General features: G+C 49.7%; 1 protein-coding gene across 2 annotated transcripts in view; it reads left to right on the forward strand.

The window, feature by feature from the left end:
• The window catches only part of EVA1C (eva-1 homolog C), a 68,956-nt gene that overhangs the window by 17,870 nt on the left and 28,984 nt on the right, over window positions 1-22,102 (forward strand). The window contains exons 2-3 of one of the 2 annotated variants that reach the window (XM_059164589.1): window positions 15,025-15,221; window positions 17,983-18,106. The exons of the other annotated variant lie outside the window; for it this stretch is intronic. Coding sequence (XP_059020572.1) covers window positions 15,025-15,221; window positions 17,983-18,106 — 321 coding nt within the window. The remainder of the gene's footprint in view (window positions 1-15,024; window positions 15,222-17,982; window positions 18,107-22,102) is intronic. 2 annotated transcript variants of the gene reach the window in all.

Raw genomic sequence — 22,102 nt, forward strand, 5'->3', positions numbered from 1 at the left:
TAGAGGGAGAGAGGGCGTCTCCAGCAGACTCTGCACTGAGCGTGGAGCCCGATATGGGGCTCGATCGTGATCTGAGCCGAAACCGAGAGTCAGACACTCAACCATCTGAGCCCCCTAGGTGCCGCAGGTGATGCCAGTTTTAAGCACAGATCTAGGAGCACTGAGAGTATCTATGGGATTACAGAAATGACCCAACTCCTACCGCGCTCATGCACTGCACAGTCATTACCACTCTCTACCTTTGTCATATGGATGCAGAGGAAGGATTGAAAGGCCTCCCTACTTTCCCGGCCCTTCCCCCTCTCATTTCCAGCACAGGCGGTGAGCTCACACAGGAGGTAACACAAAGAAGGATGCATGTGACAGGGCTCCCTGGCCAGTCCTCATTCTCCCAGCGCCCTTGCCTCGTTCTTGGTTCAAAGCCAATTCTGATTCTCGCCGATGCTGTGGTGGCTCCCTGCTTGCCGTCCGCATCTCTGTTTACCGTCCTAGGTGGCGTATGCCTTTCTGATGCTCCCCTTGGGTTTCCTGGGTGCATCACCATCGTGGGTTCACCAGAATTCTATGCTCAGGGCATTTCAATCACCACGAGAATGAGGCACAAAGGCACGTGGCAGCTCATAGTGTGGCTCCTTTGCCCACGCACGTGCCCCATTGCCCTATGAAGCTTCGCTTACAAAACACAAGTTCAAAGGTTAAATTATGAAGAATTTCAAGATGGTGACAGCGGAGTGTTAAACCAAGTGGGGAGCCCTTCTGAGCGTGGGGCTGTACGCAATGCTCCGGTCGTGCACCCGTGATGTTGACTCTGGTCTCAGCTGTTCTCACCCCATCTCCAAGATTTGCATTAATGCTCCCCGGCAGGATTGCAACCACCCTAATTTCATCATGGGTCTCTCCAATCCATCTAGCACAGACTTCTAGAAGGATTTCTCTGAACTATAGATCTGACCAGCATCACTCCTTTGCATCCAAGTCCTCAGTAGCTCCCGTCTGCCTTTAGGTGGAAGTTCAGACTCATTAGCAAGGCACCGCTTCCTTCTCCAAACTTTGCCCTTGACCTCATACCCTGCACACTGGTCGCTGGTCAGCTGTGCAGAATGTCTCCACAAGCCCTCTGAGCCTTCGCACATCTGCCCCTGGTGCCTGAGGCTTATGTTCACTTGGTTGGTTCCTGCTCTCTCTGCAGGTGTCACCTCCCACTTGGAAGCCTTCTGTCACCTGCTGGTTTTATTGCCCCTCTTTCTGCCCCCGGTGTTTTAAACACTCCCTGTGCTTCCTCTACCCCAGCATTAAGCATAATATTACAACAAAGTGTAGAGGGAGAAGTGGCAAGCAGTTCTTCCTTCATTCAGAGTCCTGGATTCAGGTTTAGTGGGGAGTCCCTTGGACCCGGAGAAGAGATTCCGGACCAGGAATTGGAGTGAAGCCTTATTCTGGCCCCATTACCAGCTGGCTGTGCCACCTCTTTGCACAGCCAGAAAAAAAAAACACCTCCCTGCCATCTCTGAGAGCCGGTATCAGGGTCATAAGAGCCAGGAGATGACAAGGATTTTTTTTTTTTAAAAGGTTGAAGATTTTTATAAAAACAGCAGGAATTAATATAATTATATTCTTTTAGAAATCAAAGACAAAGTCCTGCCACACTGAGATATGCTCTGAAGGCAATCCCAGAAAGTGATTCTGCATGTTTGAATTATACATGAACAGGAACCACTTGGGAGGCTAGCAATCACGTGGATATACAAATTTACTGTATCTCATGTATAAGATTGATTCATTTATTTGTGTGTGTGTGAGAGAAAGAGAGAGCATGCAAAAGCAGGGAGAGGGGCAGGCAGAGGAAGAGGGGGAAGGAGACCCCCACTGAACAAGGAGCCTGATGCGGAACTCGATCCCAGGACCCTGGGATCATGACCTGAGCTGAAGGTAGATGTTTAATGGACTGAGCCACCCAGGTGCCCCAGGACACTTGTGGGTTTTTTTTGTTTTTGTTTTTGTTTTAAAGATTTTGTTCACTTATTTGACAGAGATCACAAGTAGGCAGAGAGGCAGACAGAGAGAGAGGGGGAAGCAGGCTCCCTGTTGAGCAAAGAGCATGATGCGGGGCTCGATCCCAGGACCCCAAGATCATGACCTGAGCCAAAGGTAGAGGCTTAACCCACTGAGCCACCCAGGTGCCCCTAGGACACTTGTTTTTGATAAGAGAACTAAACCCAGAAGGCAAAGTGTCACCTCGTGCTTCCTCAGCTGGGATGGTGCCTGTTGGGGACAAAAATGTTTTGAGCTGGGGAAGCGCTGCAACTGTTATTCTGGGAGTTACAAATAAATGTTAGTGTGTAGGTGAATTTGCAAATATGGAATCTGTGAATAATGAGGATCGGCTGCCTATACCACAGACCAGAGTCAGATTTGTCTTCAACCTAACCATCCAGAAGACGGCTAGGAGCCAACAACTAGGGAAGGACTCTGGGGGTGGGTAGAGAATAAAGGAGACCAGATGGGGCTCACAAGTGAGAGGTGTCCTCACTCAGCAGGTGCCTAAATGATTGTTTACAAAATTAGGTAACAGATTAAGAAGAGCAAAGCATACCAAGATGAGGACAGTCAGAAAAAAAATATATGCAAAGGAGGGAGACAGAAGAGTGAATAAGCAGCTCCTGGTGGAATTAAGGAAGTGTGGGCCCCCAGGGCGGTCTGGTGCTGGAGCCTGCTGGGGAGGTTTTAAACCTGCCCCAGGGAGGGGGAGTGGAGGGGGAGCGTGCCAGGGACTCAATTAAGGATAAATACCAAGAGCAAGGCCAGGCGAGCCCAATTACTGTGTGGGCGCCCGTATTTCTTTGCAATTGTCCAGCCTCCCTGTGTCTGTGAAATACAAAGGGAGAAATATGGTTACCTCCCCTGATTCTAAGGTGAAAGAAAGGGGAAGCCAAACGATCTGTCTGAGATCCTCCACTGGTCCAGTGAGGAGGCTGTGAGGGGCAGAGGGGTCACCCAGCCTGTTCCCAAACGCAGCGTCTGAGATACGCTGTTTACGTTGGTTTCAACTTTTAGAAACTTGCCTGCTCTGGTTTTGTTCCAGGGAACCAAACCCATTCACCAACCAACCCAAACAGCAAACCTGTTTTGCTTCTACATCTAATCGTTACAACCTTCCAAATGGCTTTCTGAGGTTTACAGCGCTACTCACCAAACACCATCACTTCTAAGGTGTAAGGGGGAAAAAAAGTTTCATTATTACAAGCAGTGAAATCACTCTATAATTTTCCAATTAACTGAATGAAGCACAAAATGCGTGCCCTGGAGTCTTTCCCTTGCCCTTGAACGGATCCCACGTCCCTTGATCATCCTACACATTTCGGCAGTGGGCAGACAGGGGCTAGGCAATCTGAAGTTGAAAGACTCTTTACCAGGCGGCAGGGAGGCAGCACCTGTCCATCCCCACGGCCGGCCGTGGGCTGGGTTGTGTGGAACGTTCTGGTTGGTCAGCTTCCCTGAGTATTTCTGAGAGCCTTTTGTTGTCCCTGGGGATAGAGCCGCTAATTTGGCCAATTCGGAGCAGGAAAGATCAAGTGTAGATTTCATATCTGAGTTTCAAGTGCTGGTTAAAGAGTTGCATTAAGTTATCAAATGCACTGCAGTCCCCTGCCTTAATCAGCAAGGAGCTCTGTAGTTTGGGGGTTCCTCTGCACCCCAAAGAAAAGGAAAACTACTCCAGTGCTTGAGGCCAGTGGGGGTCCATCCCGTTCCCTTCACGCTAATCTAATCCAGACGGTCGCTCATTGGATAACCTTCTGGGTTTAGTTCCTGGTTTCCAAACAAGGCATTCCTTTTTGTAGGATGTGAAACCTTTGGTGGAAAGCAGGAAGGAGCTCCTACCAGACCTGTTCAAAATAAAATAGTGAATGTAATCATAAGATTGTAATTCAAGTCCAACACAGCATGCTTGGAGTCATTTTTAATCAGTTGATTTGTACCCTTCTCTCTCTGTGTATATGTATATAAATATGTATGTGTATTATTGTCTATATATGCCATATGTATGCATATATGTATATATGATATAGTATATTACTGTGTTGTAAACTCAGGAGTAAGTTCTCCAGGGATCACTCCATCATGGTCATGGAAATTATATTTGGGAAGGCATATGAAATTAAAGGGTTTATTATACTCACGGGTCTTCCAGGAAAAAGGCATCGCGCCCCACAGGGAGCCACATGGGAGCAGTGCCCAGGGAGCAGCTCAACCAAGCCGGTGGGGAGCTGAGAGAGAGAGGACTTGAAGGCAAGTGCCTTTATTGTGGGTTAGTTGGAGTACATAAGCAAAGACACGAGGCTTTTATCGATGTGTTTAAATGTGACTAGGTCATGGTCCTTTCCACACAGAAAAATCCACTTAAAAATATGTATATGATTCTAAAGGGGAAAGTCTGGGGCTTGATAAATCACAGGGTAGGTGTGTAGAAAGAGAAAACAAAGGGGAATTAGGAGAGAAAATAATAAGATAGGAGATACTTGGGTAAGTGACTCCCAGAAACTAGCATTGGAAAAAAGAATTCCAAGTCCCAGGACAACGCGAAAGTGTCTGTGTATGTAGAAGCTGGTGACTGGGTGCCATGTGGCTCTCCTGTAAGACACAGGATGTTATTTCTCAAAGCAGAAAAGTCACCGAGCGAGCCAGGGAACATTGTCAATTTCCTCAACAAAAGTTCGCAGTCAGCTTCCAGATTTAATTTTTTCCCATATTTGATTAGAAATTTGAGAACATTTTAGTCAATACAATTTGAGATTCCTCTAAATGCTCTTGGAACAATAGCAAACAAGGGAAGTTTGTAGGTTCGATGTTTTTGAAAATAGTACTTTAGTTGGCTTTAAGAAAACCAAGCAGTGTTGTTCTCAAAGAGAATCGCTCACTTTGTTGAGAAAAAAATTGTCAGAGACTGGATTTCAAGAATTTGTAGGCTGAGAAGTGGCTTATCAGAAGCCAGCAAATTTACCCAAATTAGCACTTAGCTGGCCCTTTTCAGGGATTGTTGCACTCATTTCTGCCAAAAATGCTTCCACAGCACCCTGAAACCTGAGGACCAGTAATTGATGGCATGAGAATCAATTGTTGAGCTCCTCCTTGGGGGCAATTTTATAGACTATGAAAGCAAACACTTTCTACTCTTTTACCAGATGTCTTTGTCCCAAGACCAAACCAAGATGGAGTTGGGAAGAAATGGATTTGGAGTACTCCTTGTCTTTGCCTTCTTTGGGGTCTCTCTTCCAGAGATTGGACTGTCTGTCTCTTTTCCTTCTGGTACATGCACGCTCTCCTCTGGGAAGAGAAATGACATGTTGACAACAATATAAGGTGACCTACTTATGCTGACTCTCATTACTTGGGCATCAACCCTCTAAAGTATGCATAACTCTCTGGTTTTAGAGCTAAGGTCTAAAGAGGTTCTACTCAACATCCTCAAGGAAGCATCTGATGTGAGCAGGTTCAGAGCCTGAATTCCTCTTGTCGTAGCCTGTGGCCACCACCTCTGTGCTTTGGAGCTTCTGATCCAGGCCCAGCACTCTCTGGAGTGGAGAACACACACCACCCCATGTGTGCACAGCCCCACACCCTTTCCCACCCCCATCAGTATATAGAAACAAGTATACTACCTGTCTGAGAGCATTCCATCCAAGCCTACTAGTCTCTTCTCTCCACTTTTGCTAATGCAGTTTTTAAAAGTCAATGGCATTGTGGGATGTGGTGACTAACTAATGAGACCTCTAGTCCCTTTTAACTCGTTAGTAATTTAACTCATTTTGATTGTAGCAAGGTCTTAACTCAGATGACTTCCCAGATGAGAACTGGAGGCCGTGCGGAATGTTGTCAACAATACACATCACAAGCCAATGAAAGTTTTTGGTACTTCTCAAAGTCCTGCCAGCTTTCTACTTAACATAATACCAATTGAGAAAATGCTGGAGTATGAGACCAAGTAGTCTAGCTGCTAAAATAAACAATTTCCAAATCTTAGGGGACTAACGAAATAAAGGGTTAGTTCTTACTCGTGCTGTGCTCCAGTGTAATTGGAAAAAGGGGAAGGCTATGCTCCATGCGGTCATTCAGGGACCCGATGCCTTCCATCTTGTGCCTCCCCCATCTTTTCTGGGTCCTCAGAGCTGTCCTTGTCCCTTCTGTCTTCCATATGTGACAGCAGATGGGGAGAGAGGGAGTAGAGGTCACACAATCTCAAGGGCCAGATCTGAAAGTGACAAACATCACTTCTGCCGCCTTTCCATTGGCCAGAACGTTCCACTGGCCCACACGATGGTAAGTGCGAGTGGGAAATATGCCCCTCCCCCATGCTCAGGAGAAAATATATGGTCCCTACCCCATCTAGACCCTCAGTTCACCTTCTGTCCTGCTCTATTCTCTTTTGGGACCAGGATCTAAGCTCATCACTTAAGTTCAGAGAGCTACCTTTGGAGGTCCCTAGCCTTTGTGATTCCCCCTCAAACACCCAAGACACACACTGATGGCTCTTGTTGTCTTCATAATTAACCTCCAGGTTCAACTTTCCTGTGCAAACCTGGGCCTAGAGAAACGAATTAAAGTGACTTTACTTTTTGATCTTAATGCTCTTGGGTGTGTGGTGCCCAGTCATGAGCCCTTCATCCATTGTGGGGCCTTTCCTGCACTCTTCAAGACTCTGACTCACTGCCCTAAAGCCTCGTGGACTGCCCCCTTGTTCCTGCTTTTGCCAATTCTCTAAACACACTCACAAACACAAAAGAAAAAAAAAAAAAAACTTTTCTGGGAAAGAACTTCAAACATGTAGAAACACCTTTGAATATTTGTGAATAAAAGGGTGTTGTCTCTTATCTAAAGCATTAATGGATTGGAGGGTTCTGCTCTATTAAGCAAGTGGAGGGAGGTAGCAGGGCCAGCAGAATTGAATTCTACCCTCTTCCCAGAAGGAAGATGGGGAAATTGGCCTCTCGTGATTAGGGGACTTTAGCATACGGATGTTGGGCCAGCAACTGATGTACTTGTATCCTGTGCTTAGAGTGACTCAGCATCAGCCCCTGGGAAACCTGGACTCTCGCGGAAGGGCTCTGACTTCAGAAAGGAAAGGAGGAAGAATTTGCAGCTTCTTTGGCCTGTTCTAAATCTTAGTAATATTGTAAACCTTAATTATTCTTTAAAGGTTTTGTTTTTGAGTAATCTTTACACCTCATGTGGGGCTCGGGCTTTGAGCCACGAGATCAAGAATCTCATGCTCCACTGACCGAGCCAGCCAGGTGTCCCATAAACCTTAATTATTTTGAAAAAGGAAAGAGAGAAGAAGAAGAGAGGAAGAGGTAGAAAGTAAGGGAAGGAAGGATTTTCCTTTCTCCTCAAGCTGAGCAGTGACATTTCTGGACCATGAGGGTAGCTACTGGGCTATGTACTTGTCTCTGAATTGATTGTCTTACCATCACTGCTCAGAGCAGACAAGGCTGACAGGGAATACGGTTTGATTTGCAAGCCACCAAAGAGTTCTGTGTAAATTTGTGTTCTTCAATGTTTGCAGCACAATAACAATCCCCTCAGCTGGTGCTGTGGGTTATGGCTGATAAAAATGCTGGGCCGTTATATCATTTGATTGTCACCATAAAACACGAGGACACCAATGCTGAGAGGGGGTGGCAGTCACACACCTTAATCCCACTATGAGCCCTGTGCTTGGGCATCTCTTTCTCTGCTCTGAGCCCCTCCCCCCTGTCCCCCAACCCTGCAGGATGATTCTGAAACCATATGGGATTCTGAAGTGCCTTCTGAAATCATGCAACTTAAATGCAGCTGTCAGCACTGACTGTGGTATATGAAACTCTGTTTCCTTAAGAATGATGTGCTTGGCTGGGTGGCTCAGTTGGTTAAGCAGCTGCCTTCAGCTCAGGTCATGATCCCAGGGTCCTGGGATCGAGTCCCACATCGGGCTCCTTGCTCAGCAGGGAGCCTGCTTCTCCCTCTGCCTCTGCCTGCCTCTCTGTCTGCCTGTGCTCGCTCGCTCTCTCTCCCTCTGTCTCTGACAAATAAATAAAATCTTTAAAAAAAAAAAAAAAGAATGATGTGCTTGAGGAAGCCTGGGTGGTGCAGTCAGTTAAACACCTGACAGTTGGTTTTTGGCTCAGGTTGTGACCTCAGGGCCATGAACTCAGGGTCGTAAGATCGAGCCCCACATCAGGATCCATGCTCAGTGTGGAGTCTGCTTGGGATTCTCTCCCTCCCTCTCCCTCTTCCCCTCCTGCTGTGCTCTCTTTCAAATAAATAAATCTTAAAAAAAGAATGATGTGCTTAACAATAACACTCAGATGATTCATGCAAAAGAATAAGAAGGGAGGGCTGGTCAATTATGAGTCAGGGAATCTACCTCTCGTTTTTGATGTTTGACAGCTGCTGTACACATTGGCGTATCCAAAGTCCTACAGGGAAAGAACTGTGTTTGCCTTGTTTTAACCCATACACCCCAAGCTCATTTTGCTATAACATCTCCTTTCTCCCCTGCATAATGTTTCTTCCTCTTGTAGAACACTTCGGGAGACACATCCATGATTCCTTGAAAATCAGTCATTTACATTCTGGTCATTCTCAGGTCACTGGAATATTTCTGGATAAATGGGTTTTCCTTGTAAAGGTGATGGGGACGAGAATCTTAAGAGCGACTTCCCCTTGTCTTTCTGAAGACAGAGGAGAGCTGCTGTCACTCTTAGGAAGACTCCTTCCACATGAAATATCCATCCACATTTTATTTATTTATTTATTATTTATTTGACAGACAGAGATCACAAGTAGGCAGAGAGGCAGGCAGAAAGGAGGAAGCAGGCTCCCTGCTGAGCAGAGAGCCCGATGTGGGGCTCGATCTCAGGACCCTGGGATCATGACCTGAGCTGAAGGCAGAGGCTTTAACCCACTGAGCCACCCAGGTGCCCCTATCCATATACATTTTAAAAAAGGAAAACATAAAGCCTTTATCTAAACTATTCTAAGATCTGCCCAATCCAACCAGGCCTTTCAAGATGATCTTTGAGGAAAGTCCTAGCCATAGCCATTGCTGTGGGAAATTCTGCTGGTACACAGAGTGGGGATTCATCAGGAGAGGATCTTGGAGTTAAACATAAGTTGCACCATGGCCCCTCAACCATGTGACGCTAACAAGGATCCACAGAATGAATGAATGAATGAATGAATGAAATTTTTTTTTTAAAAGGGATCCACAGAGCATTTCCAGCCCAAACCAGGCTTTAAGGACTGATTTCTTATCAGTTTGCTCTTCTGCCGTCCTTCAGGGCAGGAAATACTGACCCACACATATAAAGTGTGACCCAGAGCCCTGGCTGAACCTAATAAGAAATTAAGCATTTTTAACTGATCCAGCATGATGCAGCGTTTGATTGAGAGAGAACCATGAACAGGAAGCTACACTGATAGTCATTCTTTAAAAGGGATCTCATTTGAACCAGCCAAGAAACCAAGGTGTGCTAAGCGCTAGAGTCTGAATGTTAGTCTGAATTTTGGAGTCCCTCCAAAGTTCGTAGGCTGAGATCCTAACACCCAAAGATGATGCTATTAGGTGATTAGGTCATTGGGGTGGGGTCTTTATGAATGAGATTCCCTCATCCCATAATGTCTTATAAAAGATGTGCCACAGAGTTCCCTAGCCCCTGTGCCATGTGAGGACAAGGCAAGATGGCCCTAGCTCTGAACCAGGAAGAGGGACCTAACTAAAATGCAATCATGCTGGTACCTTGATCTTGGGCTTTCTGCCTCTAGAACTATGACAAATGAATCTCCGTTGTTTATAAGCCACCTGATCTGTGGTGACTTGTTACAGCAGCTTGAGTGGACTAAAACACTAAGTAATGTATTGACTCTGCCCGACTCAATGGAAAGAGTATGTGCTCACAGCACACTTGAAAGATTGGGAGAGGGTCTTCTGTCATCTGCCTCTTGTTAGAGGTCAACCTTGGCGGACGGCTCCTGCTCCATCCCAGCTCCTGCCTTTATCCAGGGAGATGCCTGTTCCAGAGGTCGCCCTCATTTCCAGCAACCTTCCTTTCCATCCACTTCTCACACTCTCTTCCATGGCCATCTCTTGGACATTTCCATTTTCTGCAACTGCTCCACCTTGAAATCACTTGGGGCACAAGATCTTACCTCTCCAGCCTGCTGGGGTAGTTGCACCCAATCTCACCTTGTTGGGTCTCAGCACACCTCGATTCCCTTGGGCCTCCCCAGTACTCATTTCCTAGCTTGGAGCCCACACTCCAATACTGCAACCACCATCTTGCTAAGAGCACTTTTGAATGTGTTCAACATCAACTTACAGTAACAAATATAATTTACAAATGACATAGGGCTCATCTACATATGTATTTACACACAGAGATGCAAAGCTAGGTCTCTCCTAGCTTTAACTCGATCATAGTTACTTAAAAATCTGATCCCAGACATCAGTTCTTATAACTTTAGCCCCGTGTCTCTTCTCATCTTTACCAAGATGTCGCAAGAGTCGTCTGTATAAACTGTGCTGTTTCCTAGGGCTGCTGTGACAGATCACCACACACTTGGTGGCTCAAAACAGCAGAGATTTAGTTTCTTACAGCTCTGGAAATCAGAGATCTAAAATCAGGGTTCCCTTGTCTTTTTCATTTTCTGGAAACCACCTACATTCTTGGGCTCATAGCTGCATCACTCCCACCTCTGTTTCCACTGCCACATCTTTTTATCAACTTTGACCTTTTTAGGAGGACTTTGGTAACTATATGGAGCCTTTCAGATCCTCCAGGATCACCTTCCCATTTCCAGATTTCTAACTGAATCACAACCTCAGAGTCCCAGATTTCTTTTTTTTTTTTTTAAAGATTTATTTATTGGGGCGCCTGGGTGGCTCAGTGGGTTAAGCTGCTGCCTTCGGCTCAGGTCATGATCTCGGGGTCCTGGGATCGAGTCCCGCATCGGGCTCTCTGCTCGGCAGGGAGCCTACTTCCCTCTCTCTCTCTGCCTGCCTCTCCATCTACTTGTGATTTCTCTCTGTCAAATAAATAAATAAAATCTTAAAAAAAAAAAAAAGATTGATTTATTTATTTGACCGAGAGAGAGAGAGAGGGAGAGAGACAGAGATTACAAGTAGGACCCTGAGATCATGACCTGAGCTGAAGGCAGAGGCTTAACCCACTGAGCCACCCAGGCGCCCCCCCCTTTCCAGATTTCTAACTTAATCACCACCTCAGAGTCCCTTTTACAATGAAAAGAAACATGTTTCTAGGCTCTAGGGATGGGGATCTGGGGACATCGGTGGGAGGGCACTATTCTGTCTACCTCAAGAGCCATCTGGGATTTCCTCAATTTCTACTTGCTTTTCAACATTTTCCAACCTGGCTAGTGTCCCGACTCAGCATCCCAAGTGTCTCTCAAAAGGCTCTTGATGTCGTCTGTGTTGCTGAAAATCAGGGGTAGTTCCAATTTGTCCTTCTTCCTGATGTCTTAGTAGCTTCTGACATTGTGGGCCAATCAGAATGAGGTGTGGGAGGCACCCTGAGGTATGAGGGCAAGTGGCCCGTCTTCATGAGGGCATCTTCCACCATTACTCTAGCGTACACCTGGCGTGGATGTGATCAGCTGTAGAACATGCTCCCACCACTGCCCTTGACCTATCAATCCTCCATAGGCTGCACAGTGTCTGGACTTTCTTCATTGGTTAAAAAGCTTTGGTCAGATGACTGTAGGTAAAGGGTTTTTTTCTAAACAGTTTTATTTACCCACCAAAAAGTGCACCTATCACAAACGTGTAGCTAGGTGAACTTTCACAAAGTAAAACATGTATCCACCCTTCGGATCGAAAAAAAAGTTTTGCCAGCTCATCCTCCTGTCCCCTCCCTGTCACGAACCCCTCTCCTCCCAAAGGTAACACTCTTCTGGGGAAGCCTGGTGGTTTTTTTTCTTTTAAATAGACTTTCATTTGTCGAATAGTTTTAGGTGCATGACAAAATTGAATGGAAGATACAGAAAATTCCCAAATACCTGTAGTCCCTATGCAGGCACAGCCTCCCCCCTGCCCCCCTGCCCCCCTGCTCCACCCCTGCTATCAACATTCCCCATCAGAGTGGTAGCTGTATTACAATGGATGAACCTGCATTGACACATCATAACATGGACCAAAGTCCATAGTTCACCGTGGGCTCCCTCTTGGTGCTGTGTGTTCTGTAGGTTTTGACAATGTGTCATGACTTGTGTCCATCCCCAGAGGATTGTGCAGACTAGTTCTCTTGCCCTGAAGTCCTCTGTGCTCCCCCTGCTCATCCCTCCCTTCCCCCAATCCTCTGACCACCCCTGTCCTTTTTTTCACCATCACCGTAGTTTTGCCTTTTCCGCAATGTCATGTCGCTGGACTTGTACAGTCTATAGCCTTCTCAGGCTGGCTTCTTTCACTTAATAATATGCATCGACATTTCCTCTGTGTCTTTTTTGCAGCTTCATAGCTACTTTTGTTTTAGTGTTGAGTAATATTCCATTGTCTGGACAAACACATAGGAACTGGACTGACTCTAGGGCAGATTTTACTGGCGGGCTATCTTCTTTGTACCTGGTGTTAGAACTGACACACTGGCAGAAGGGCCCGGGAGGCCTCCAGAGGCCGTTCTCTGCAGTGAGCTTCTGCCTCCAGAACGTCGCTCTCAGAATACCAGTATGGCGCGCAGTGGGGCTCAGGTCACTGCAATGCACTCAGTCTTGTTTTGATGTAAATGACCCCGGGGAGATCAAGTTCTGCTCACAGGGGACAGACTGCATGACAAATAGAAGAAAAACAATGGCCCAAACAGCACAGGTTTCTTTTCCACTCATGTAACAGATTGTGGAGAAAGCTCAGAGAATCTTGTCCCTGAATCTGGAACCCAGGCCCCTTCAGTCTTGTGCCTCTGACACCCCCACAGCCTTCTCATTTCCTTCATCTAGTTAGAGTAGACTAGACTGTTGGACAAGCCATGAAGCCGAAGTCATGCTCCCAGGATTAATTTAACATCTTAGTCGGCAGGTCACCCGGCGTGGTCCTGGTGAAGGATGTGGTAATGGATGGACGAGAAAGTTTTACTGATGAGTTTGAAGAGGTCCAGGGGTGGGGGTACCAGCCTGGGGAGTTTTGGGGTGGGTGCTGGCCTGGGGCAGCATCAGGGCGACTCTGAGTTCCTGGTGTGGCTCATAAAGGAGGCTGGAACTTTCGCAACTCATGGCTTTATCAAGGTCCGCCCGTGTGTCCTGCAGGAAGTTGCTGACCTGCCATAGGACCACCTAGGGGTCTCTGCCCAGCCTTTCTCAGTGGCTGGCGGGGAGCACGTTGAGAGTGAGGACATCGTTCCAACAAGCAGGACCCTGACTTACAGCCCCAGGGCCTGATGTCAGTTCTGCTGCTTGAGCTAGGGTCCACTTTTCCCAGGGAAACCAACTTCAGGGTAGCTGACTTCTTGCCTTCTTTCAAGGGTGGGAAGGAAAAAGGGAGTTGTGGTGAGAGACCTCGGGTCTGGGTTACATGTAGAGTGGGCACTCCCACTCTTCGTCTTCAAGTGGGCAAGTGTGACCATCCTATGGCAGATGTCACAGTCCCTTTCACTGTGACTTCCGGGCAAGGTCAGGGAGCTGCAGTGGGTGCCCTTTGCAGAAAAGCATGGTCAGAGAGGATTTTGAAAGTTCGTCAGGGAGGACTTCAGCGCAGGCCGTCTGTGTGGGAATAGGGGAGTTCTGAAATTGCCTTCCTCGGCAACCCCTCCGCCCCCTCAGAGGCCACGGGCTGCCAAAGCTGGCTCCCACACACCTCACCAGAAAGTCCCTGGCTCTCTTCCCAGCTGCCTTGCAACTGACCTCATGAGGTGTGAGAAGGCGGAAAGGAATCTACATTTCAGATGAACCTTCCTTCCTCCTTTCTGAGAAGGGGTCCATGCCGCCAGAACCTGCCAGGCCACGCACACAGCTCCTCACAGCCCAAGGCTCTGTAGCTTGTCCAGCCTGCATGAGAAGTGGCCCGGGACCCTGGGATGAGGAGCTTGTGTTGGTTTTTTCAGGGCTGCTGTAACAAAGAACTGCAGGCTGGGATGGTTGAAAATAGCGGAAATTCACTCCCTGAGAGCTCTGGAGGTGAGGAGCCTCAGATAAAGGTGTGCCAGGGCCAGGCTGCCTCCGGGAGGTTCTACAGAAGAACATTTCCTTGCCTTTTCCAGCTCATGGTGGCTGCTAGCAATCCTGGGGTTCCTTGGCTTTTAGATGACTCCAGCCTTTACACGGCTGTCTTCCCTCTGTCTCTTCTCTTCCTGTAAGGACATCATCACACCTGTCAAGGACCAGCCTGCTCCATTATGACCCCATCTTAACTAATCACAACTGCAAGGATCCTATTTCCAAATAAGGGGGCACCTGAGGTTCCCAGTGAACATGAACTTGTGGTGGGACATCGTTCAACCGGTGACAGAGCCCCACCATCCACCCCTTCCCCTCCCTTCAGAGCAGGCCCTTAGCTTGTGCAGGCCACCCTGCCTTGCTTTTCTTTCCAGGGCCCAGGAGTGATCACCCCAAAATAAAATGGCATCCTGTCCCTCCGGGAAGGCACGGCCTAGCTAGAGGGAGATCAGAGAACCCAAATCTCTTCAGGGACAGGCATCTCCACGTCCAAGGGATACCCACTTGGGATTTTTTCCAGCTGCGTAGAAATGGTTCAGGATTTCTTGGCTCCTGGACAATCCCAAAGGGACCGAGACTTCTGAGCCTTCCTATGGGCCATTCCAGACCCAAGGTTTACAACCCAGATGGGAAAATTGGCTCCCTCTCCTTCAGCTTCACCTCGAGCCCGCTTGGGGGTCTTCTCCCTGGGAGCTGCTAAGGAAGCTCCGTCCCCCATCTTCCTGACTGACCAACCCCTTCTCTGGGGGGAGCCGAGGTCCTCCTTTTCAGAAAGCTGGGAAGGAGGGGTGAGTTCCTGGGCCTCTAGTAACCCAGCTGAATATTTTCCAGGTTATCTAACCAAACTCCTGCAAAACCACACCGCCTACGCCTGTGATGGGGACCATTTGAATCTACAGTGCCCTCGGCATTCTACGATAAGTGTCCAATCGGCATTTTATGGGCAAGATTATCAAATGTGTAGTGCCCAGCAGCCTGCCTCCCAGAGGGAAGACCACGTGGCCTGTGTGGCTCCCACCACATTGCAGGTACCGCCCTTTGTAGATGCTTTAAGATGATGCAACGGTTCTCTCTCCCTCCCTCTCCTCCTCCCGCCCTCCGTCTCCCCATCACTCTCTCTCTTTCTCTGTATAGATGCTTGTGATCACATAGTTCACTCACAGCAAACCTGATCCACGAAAACCTCAGTTCATACGAATCATCAATTTCACGGGTGAGCTATTTGCTTCTCAAAAGGATTCGTCACCAGACAAGTCTCAATGGAATTCCTCCTCCCTGGAGAGCTCCCTTAGCGCACGTGCAGCATGAATTAATCCAGAGGCATAGTCCCTACTGCGGTAAAGCCAAGTACGGTCCAGTTGGGCTTTGACCTCTGGGACCACCCTTCCCGGGGATCCCCCAGCAGAGAGGGAAAGCTGGGGATGCTTTAGTGGGAACCACAGGTCCCCGTGAGGCTGACGGCCAAGGTCATATCAACTTCTCAGAGAAGCACTGGAGGAAGGGAAACCTCAGTCACGGTCGTTCTTCACAAAATGGTCTTCTTCTCCAGTTGTAGATGAGGATGTTATTCGGGTTTTAAGCTACTTTGGGCAGCCTCTGCTGATTTGTTCTTCTGTTGGAGAGTACCAGGAATTTGCAGAGAGCACCTAACCTCCTCTTTCTCTTTCTTTCTTTCTTTCTTGTTGGCATTAAGGGAAAGATCTGGTATAGGAGGAGGTCAGAGCCAATATTTCAGTGGAGATTTTAGACTCCTCCTGGCTCTTTGATTTTTTTCAGCCACAGGAAATGTGGGCGAAAATAAATTGTTGAGGAAGACTAAGGAATAATGGAATTAGCATAAGGCTGTGTAGCTCTCCTTAAGGCCCAAAGAGAAGCCCAAAGAGTATGATAATGTAAGGATTTTTTTTATTTCTCCCACCACTTGTTGCTTCCATTCCAAGCATCTTAGTATCTGGGCAGTCATGTGGTTGGTAAAGGCACCTGCTGAGTAGCCAAAAGAATGTGTCTGAGTGACTTCCCAGAGGCCACATGTTGTTTCCGGAGACGAAGTTACTTTCCGTGTGTCCCCCACCACATTCTGTAGCCCTCGTGGCCTGTGCCCAGTCTTTACCCAACTTCCCTGCCCGCCCTGCCCGCCCTGCCCTGGCGCCCGGGCCATCTGCTGCTCGCCCAGGTGCAGAAGACGAGCACTGGGACGGGGGTGCCTGTTCTGTGACGGAGCGACCTCCTGGCACCCTGAGCTCCCACGCACAGGCGCCGCCCTCCCCGCCCAGCATGGGTGCCTGGCTCTGCATGTTTCCAGAGCCAAGCAGACAAGTTAGCATTTGTGAACCCGGTTCTGATGTTGTGCAGAAGGTTTGTCTGCCAGAGGCGTCCCCGTGTGCTGCTCTTTCATCCGGAGATCAAGAGAGCCTCTATGTCGTGTCTTTTGACTGGGGCCTCGGAGCTGTGGCAAGGGGCTTCCTCTCCCTCGGAGGGAGGGTGCCCGATGTGGGAGACAACAGGTATCAACGTCCACCCAGAAGCCCCTCAGCGGATCTGGCTCATGGCTGAAGGTCACCAGGAAGGTCCCCCCCCCCCCCAATGCGGTTTTTAGCCAGGACACAGTTCGGGAACAGTCCTGCCTTGAGTCCCGCGCTGTGGCTGTGATACGGACACTGGAGACCCCCAGGGGCTGAGTCATTTCATGATGACCCTCGGCCACGAGAACGTGTCCCGTCGTCTGAGGGTCCCCAGGGTTTCCCCTGGACGTGTTTTCTGATTTCATACACGTCCGCTGGACCCCTTGAGGGACTACCTGGTAGGGCCGGCCTTCCCCACGGAGCTGCGCCATGCGCTACGAGGAGAGCACGGCGACTCAGACAGCCTCGTGACTGCGCCAAACTCAGTCCAATGGGAATAAGGAAATTCTTGGGAAATGTTCGCCGGACTTGGTGTCCTTTTAACAGACCCCGAGTGGAAGTCTTCTGTGACTGTCGTGGGCTCCGTTTGGAAATGGAAAAGGGGCAGCGAGGTGCTAGGCTCCTCTGGGACCCCGTGAACGGTCCTCGGCGAGCTTCTCTGGACCAGGTTCATTCACAAAGGAGTGAGCTGCCCAGAAAAAAATTGAGAGCAAGAGACAGTTGAGGGAAAACGTCTAAGCCCAATGCTCACCAGCAACACCTGAGCATTCCACAGAGAAAATCGCTCCAAAGGGAACACGTGGGGCCTGTGTCCTTGTCGTTGGCAAGGCTGGGAATCTGCTTTTCAGTTTTTCTCAGTTGGCCCGTGTTTGGGTTGGGTCTCCAAGGTGTCCCCCAAACACTGAGTAGTTCTCTGTGGTCTGTGCCCGGCTGTTTCCTGCGGCTGGAGAGCTCTGGCTGTGATTCCTGACCCCCACAGCGCTCTCGCAGCCCTCCTGGGGCGGGGGGGGACCTCCGAGGCCCATCTCACCCGCTCACTGAGCTTCTCAGATCCTGCCCACGTTTCCTGGGATCTCCGTGATGCGGCACTTTTGCCGAAACCGTGCACAGCACTTCCAGTGGAGACAGATGGGGGGGGCTGGTCTTCTGATGGGGTCTGCCACGGGTGGGTCAGGTGTCTTGTTCTGGGAAGGACAGGGAGACGGGGAGCAGACCTGATCATGCCCGTAGGCAAGCTCTCGGCTTAGACCCAGCTCCGCGCAGCTCGAAGGTTCTTTGGGTGGACACCCAGGCCGGACAGACGGAGCCGAGAGCCGCCCGGGGGTGGGATCTCCCAGACACTGTGTGTGGTTTTCAAGCCTATCCCTTTTCTACCCCCTCCTTTTAGAAGGTGCTGGATGAATGCCAGAACCAGCGGGCCTGCCACCTCCTGGTCAATAGCCGTGTTTTCGGACCTGACCTTTGTCCAGGAAGCAGTAAATACCTCCTGGTCTCCTTTAAATGCCAGCCTAGTAAGTAACGTCTGAGGGGCACAGTGCGTTTTGGGTGTGGCTTCCCTGTTTCAGTCACAGCCTTCACAGGGGATCTCTGCCAGAGGGTGGTAGTCCCGCTTAGAGACTTGTTAATAGAGATGTCCTACCTGTTTTTGTAAGTTTATGTGTATTTGTGTGTGTGTGTGTGTGTGTGTGTGTGCACCCATATATCCACATGCATTCTTACAAACCCCTGAGTTTAAAAAATCCTTCTTGGTGTGGAAACCCCAGTTGTACCGTGCTACAGCTATCAGGGGTGGCAAGAGGCTATAATTGCTTTCCCCCCAAACGAAGAGCCACTTCTCCTTTTCAGAGGAAGCCCACCGCCAGCTGCGGGACCCCTTGCTCTCACGAGAGGACACAGCTGCCCCCAGGCCCCTGGTTCCAGATCTCTATGAACTCGCCTCTTTGCTTTCACTAAAGCAGGGGCTCCGTACCCAGTGTCTCTTCCTCAAGGAGAAAGAATTTGGAAAGGTCTCTGGGGGGGAGCAGCCTCCTCCACTCTGATTCTCGCCTTTCTCTCTCTGGTGACTTGTATCACCTGTAACGCATGTTAGTTTTGTGATCAACCCATTGCCAGACAAAAGGAACGGCTTTCTGGGGCGCAGGTCACACTTAGGGGCATGGCGGGTCAGCCCGAGAGAGGTCACAGGCAACGGCAGGGTTAGAGGCTCCCAGGAATCCTTGAAAAAACTTGTTGAAAAGAAAGCAACAGCGTTTCACTAAAGAATTATATACATGGCCATCCCAACACATCTTTTTTGGGTTTTTTGCCTTTTGTTCTCTGTGGGTTTCTGCCTCTGGAGCCCAGCAGCTTCCCATTGGCAGCCAGGGTGCCGGGGGTCGGTGAGGCTTCGGGTCACACGTGTGTCGTGTGTGGTCTCCAGTGCTTACTTGCAGAGAAAGCAGGAGATCCTCTCAGCAAATATCCAGCTTTGCGTCTTTAACCCTTTCCTTGCTGGGGCGCGGACACCCCTGAAAGGCCCCTCTGGCTCTTGCCCCATACTGGGTGTTCAAACACACGTTCACGCTCAGACACACCTACACATCACCACACACTTATAGGGTACGCACAGTCGCTCGTACATACACGATAGCACACCTGTGTATACTGTCACATGCATAGACACTGTCGCACACATACTCGTGATCACGAAGACCCAAAGCAGACCCCAACTTTGCACGCCGACCGGCGTCTCCCCGGGAAGTCAGGAAGTCATGGCAACTCCTGCCTCACTCGGACACATCCCTTCTAGATCTCTGTGTGCTCCGCCATGTCCTTCCCATGGCTGAGTCTCCAAAGCAGCTGCCCTCGTCCTCCTTCCGTGGTGGGGAAGACAACCCCCTTTCAAAGTGGCCCTTGTTCACAATGTCAAGGATTGGAGAATCTGGGTGGTGGGAATATGCCCGTCTATTGTGACATTCTCTCACATCTTCTATACTTTGGAAGTTTTTTGTAATCAAAAGGTCCTTTTGGAGGACCAGCCTCTAAAAGAGGTAAAAAGGCCCTCGTGAGATTGACAGAACTTTGACTCTAAGTCAGTGCCGGACCACAGCCTTCTTCCCGCACCGAGCAAGTAGGTCTGATCGCTGATTTTGTTTCAGCAAAACACTTGCGGAGCCTCTGCTGTGCACAGGTGTCAGGCCAGCTGCTGGGTGGGAAGACTGCTCTCGGGTTTTGCAGAAGTTTCTTGGATGGGGTTCCGTGCGGGACAGCTCCCAACCTTCCTTCGTGTGGCACCATTTACTGCATCTTCACACAGCTGCTTCCTTGTTGTCCTTTAGTTTCTAGCAACCGTCACCTTTCTCGGGAAAGACCAGACCTGTCTAAAAAACATCTCAGCGGGAGCCCTGCTGTCTTGGTACTGGGCAGGTCCATCTGGGGGAGTTGACCCCAGCAGGGGTGCAGAGAAGGCATTCCTGCACCTGGCAGGTGATGGTGGGGCTGAGGACGGCGGGTTGAGGGGCGAGCATAGAAGGAGCGCTCCCCGTGGAAGCCTGTGGCCAGAAGAAGCAGTGGGGGGGGGGGCAAGCAGGAGCACCGGCCGGGGAGCCATTGCAGGATCCCCGGGGCCCTGATGGCCAAGGAAGGAGGTGGATTCTTTCTTTAAACAGGGATGGTGTGTGGGTGCGGTTTTAAAATGGCCTCTGGTTGGCCTGTGTGGTAATAGATTAGGGGCAGAGCCCTTGTGTCTTAGTCTGTTCGAGCTAGTGTAACAAAATGCTGTAAACCGGAAGGCTTATAATCAACGTAAGTTCATTTCTTGTTGTTCTGAGGGCTGTGAAGACCAAGATCGAAGTGCTGGCCGATTTGGTATCTGCCGAGGGCCCCTTTCCTCCACCAGTGGTTGTCTTTTTCTCTAACTACCTTGGCAGAAGGGATGAGAAATCTCTCTGGGGTCTCTCTCATGAAGGACACTAATCCCCTCGTGACCGAAGCCCCTCCCAAAGGCCCCACCCCCTAACACCGTCAAGTTGGGCATTAGGATTTCAACTTGAGTTGAAAGGGGACGCAGCAGTTCGGACCAGAGGACTTTGGGTAACGGAGACATCGGTGACCCGAGGTCCTGCAGTTTAGGAGACGCCCCTGCTGCTGCTGTGAGTGGGGAAGGAGGAAGAGAAGGGCCCCCACATGCTCCAGACTCTTTTTCTGCCACCCTCCTAGCCCGGAGGCCCTTTGTCTCTGGTGCCAGCCCGAACGTGACACGGACTGTTCGAAGGGGTACCCGGCTGCACCCGGGGCTGCGGGGACCCAGCCCTCATCCCAAGTGCCAACTATGTGCATCTCTCCCCGGCCCTGCCTGTGGGCAGTGAAACCTGCCACCGTGGGAGCCTTTACGCCGGGGAGCTGGGCCAACACCGCCTACCGGGGCTGGCCTGTTGGCTGGTCTGGGAGCTGTTTTACAGGGACGCTGGCTTCATGAATCAAATGTCAAGTGAGGATAATGTACTGCCCGCACGGGGTTAAGGAGTGTGTGAGTACAGTGCTGTGTAGACGAAAACTACAGTGCGGCTTGTAAGAGGCTGAGCCTGGGCTTGTCATGCAGGTGCCCTCAGGGACCAGCGACCCTCATTCCAGGGGGCAGATTAAGTCCTTGCTGAGGATGGGAGTATCTGGAAGGCAGTGAGACACCAGGTGTTGGGGGCTGGGCTGGGGTCTGCCCCAGGTGCGGGCAAGAGCAGGACATACTGCCTGTAGAGAATTTAAAAACACACACACACACACACACACACGTTAGAAGTGACTAAATCTCTGTATGTTGAGAACATCACCACGCATGACCGTCCTAAGGAACATCAGTGATCGCACAGGTGATGCTGCCCACCCGCTTTGAAGGGCCCTGCGGATATGCAGGTGCATATCTGTGTTATTAAGGAGAACCTGCCTAGCCCCTGCTTGACAGAATTGGGGGGGGGGGTGTCTTGCTACTGTTGTCCTTGAAGAAGAGTCCTGGCGGTTCTTCTGCCTGGGCTCCTGTCACTCTCCCCATCCACACCCATGAGGAAGCTTCTGGAAGGCTCCCCACCCCCCCCCAATCCCTGCCCCACCCCACCTTGTCTAATTTGAGGCCATCAAGCACTCTCACCCAGCTCTAAAACAAATTCTCTTTCTCTACCCAAAGTAGCAATTTGTAGCGGTCTCATTGTTTTTAGGACCCAGAAGTGTCGCTCTTAGGTGACAGTGAATCAGCACATTCCTAAGGAACCCAGTGACTCAACATCACACAGGCTAACCCCAAGCTTGTAATGTGACACTCACAGGCCCCTCCATTCCAGGAGATGATTGGCCCGTAATCTGGGGACAGTATCACCAGAGGCCTTAGAGTAGGGGTGTTGTGTTTCTCTGGGTGAGTCTGGCCCGCGTGGAGAAACTCCGTTAGTGAATGGGCCTTAGTACTTCCGAGAGGCGGTGGCTGAGAAGTACACATCATGACAAGCCTTGAAAAATCTCTTCTAATTTTTAAAAATTCTGAG

The sequence above is a fragment of the Mustela lutreola genome, chromosome 2 (genome assembly GCF_030435805.1).
Source record: "Mustela lutreola isolate mMusLut2 chromosome 2, mMusLut2.pri, whole genome shotgun sequence".
NCBI lineage: Eukaryota > Metazoa > Chordata > Mammalia > Carnivora > Mustelidae > Mustela > Mustela lutreola.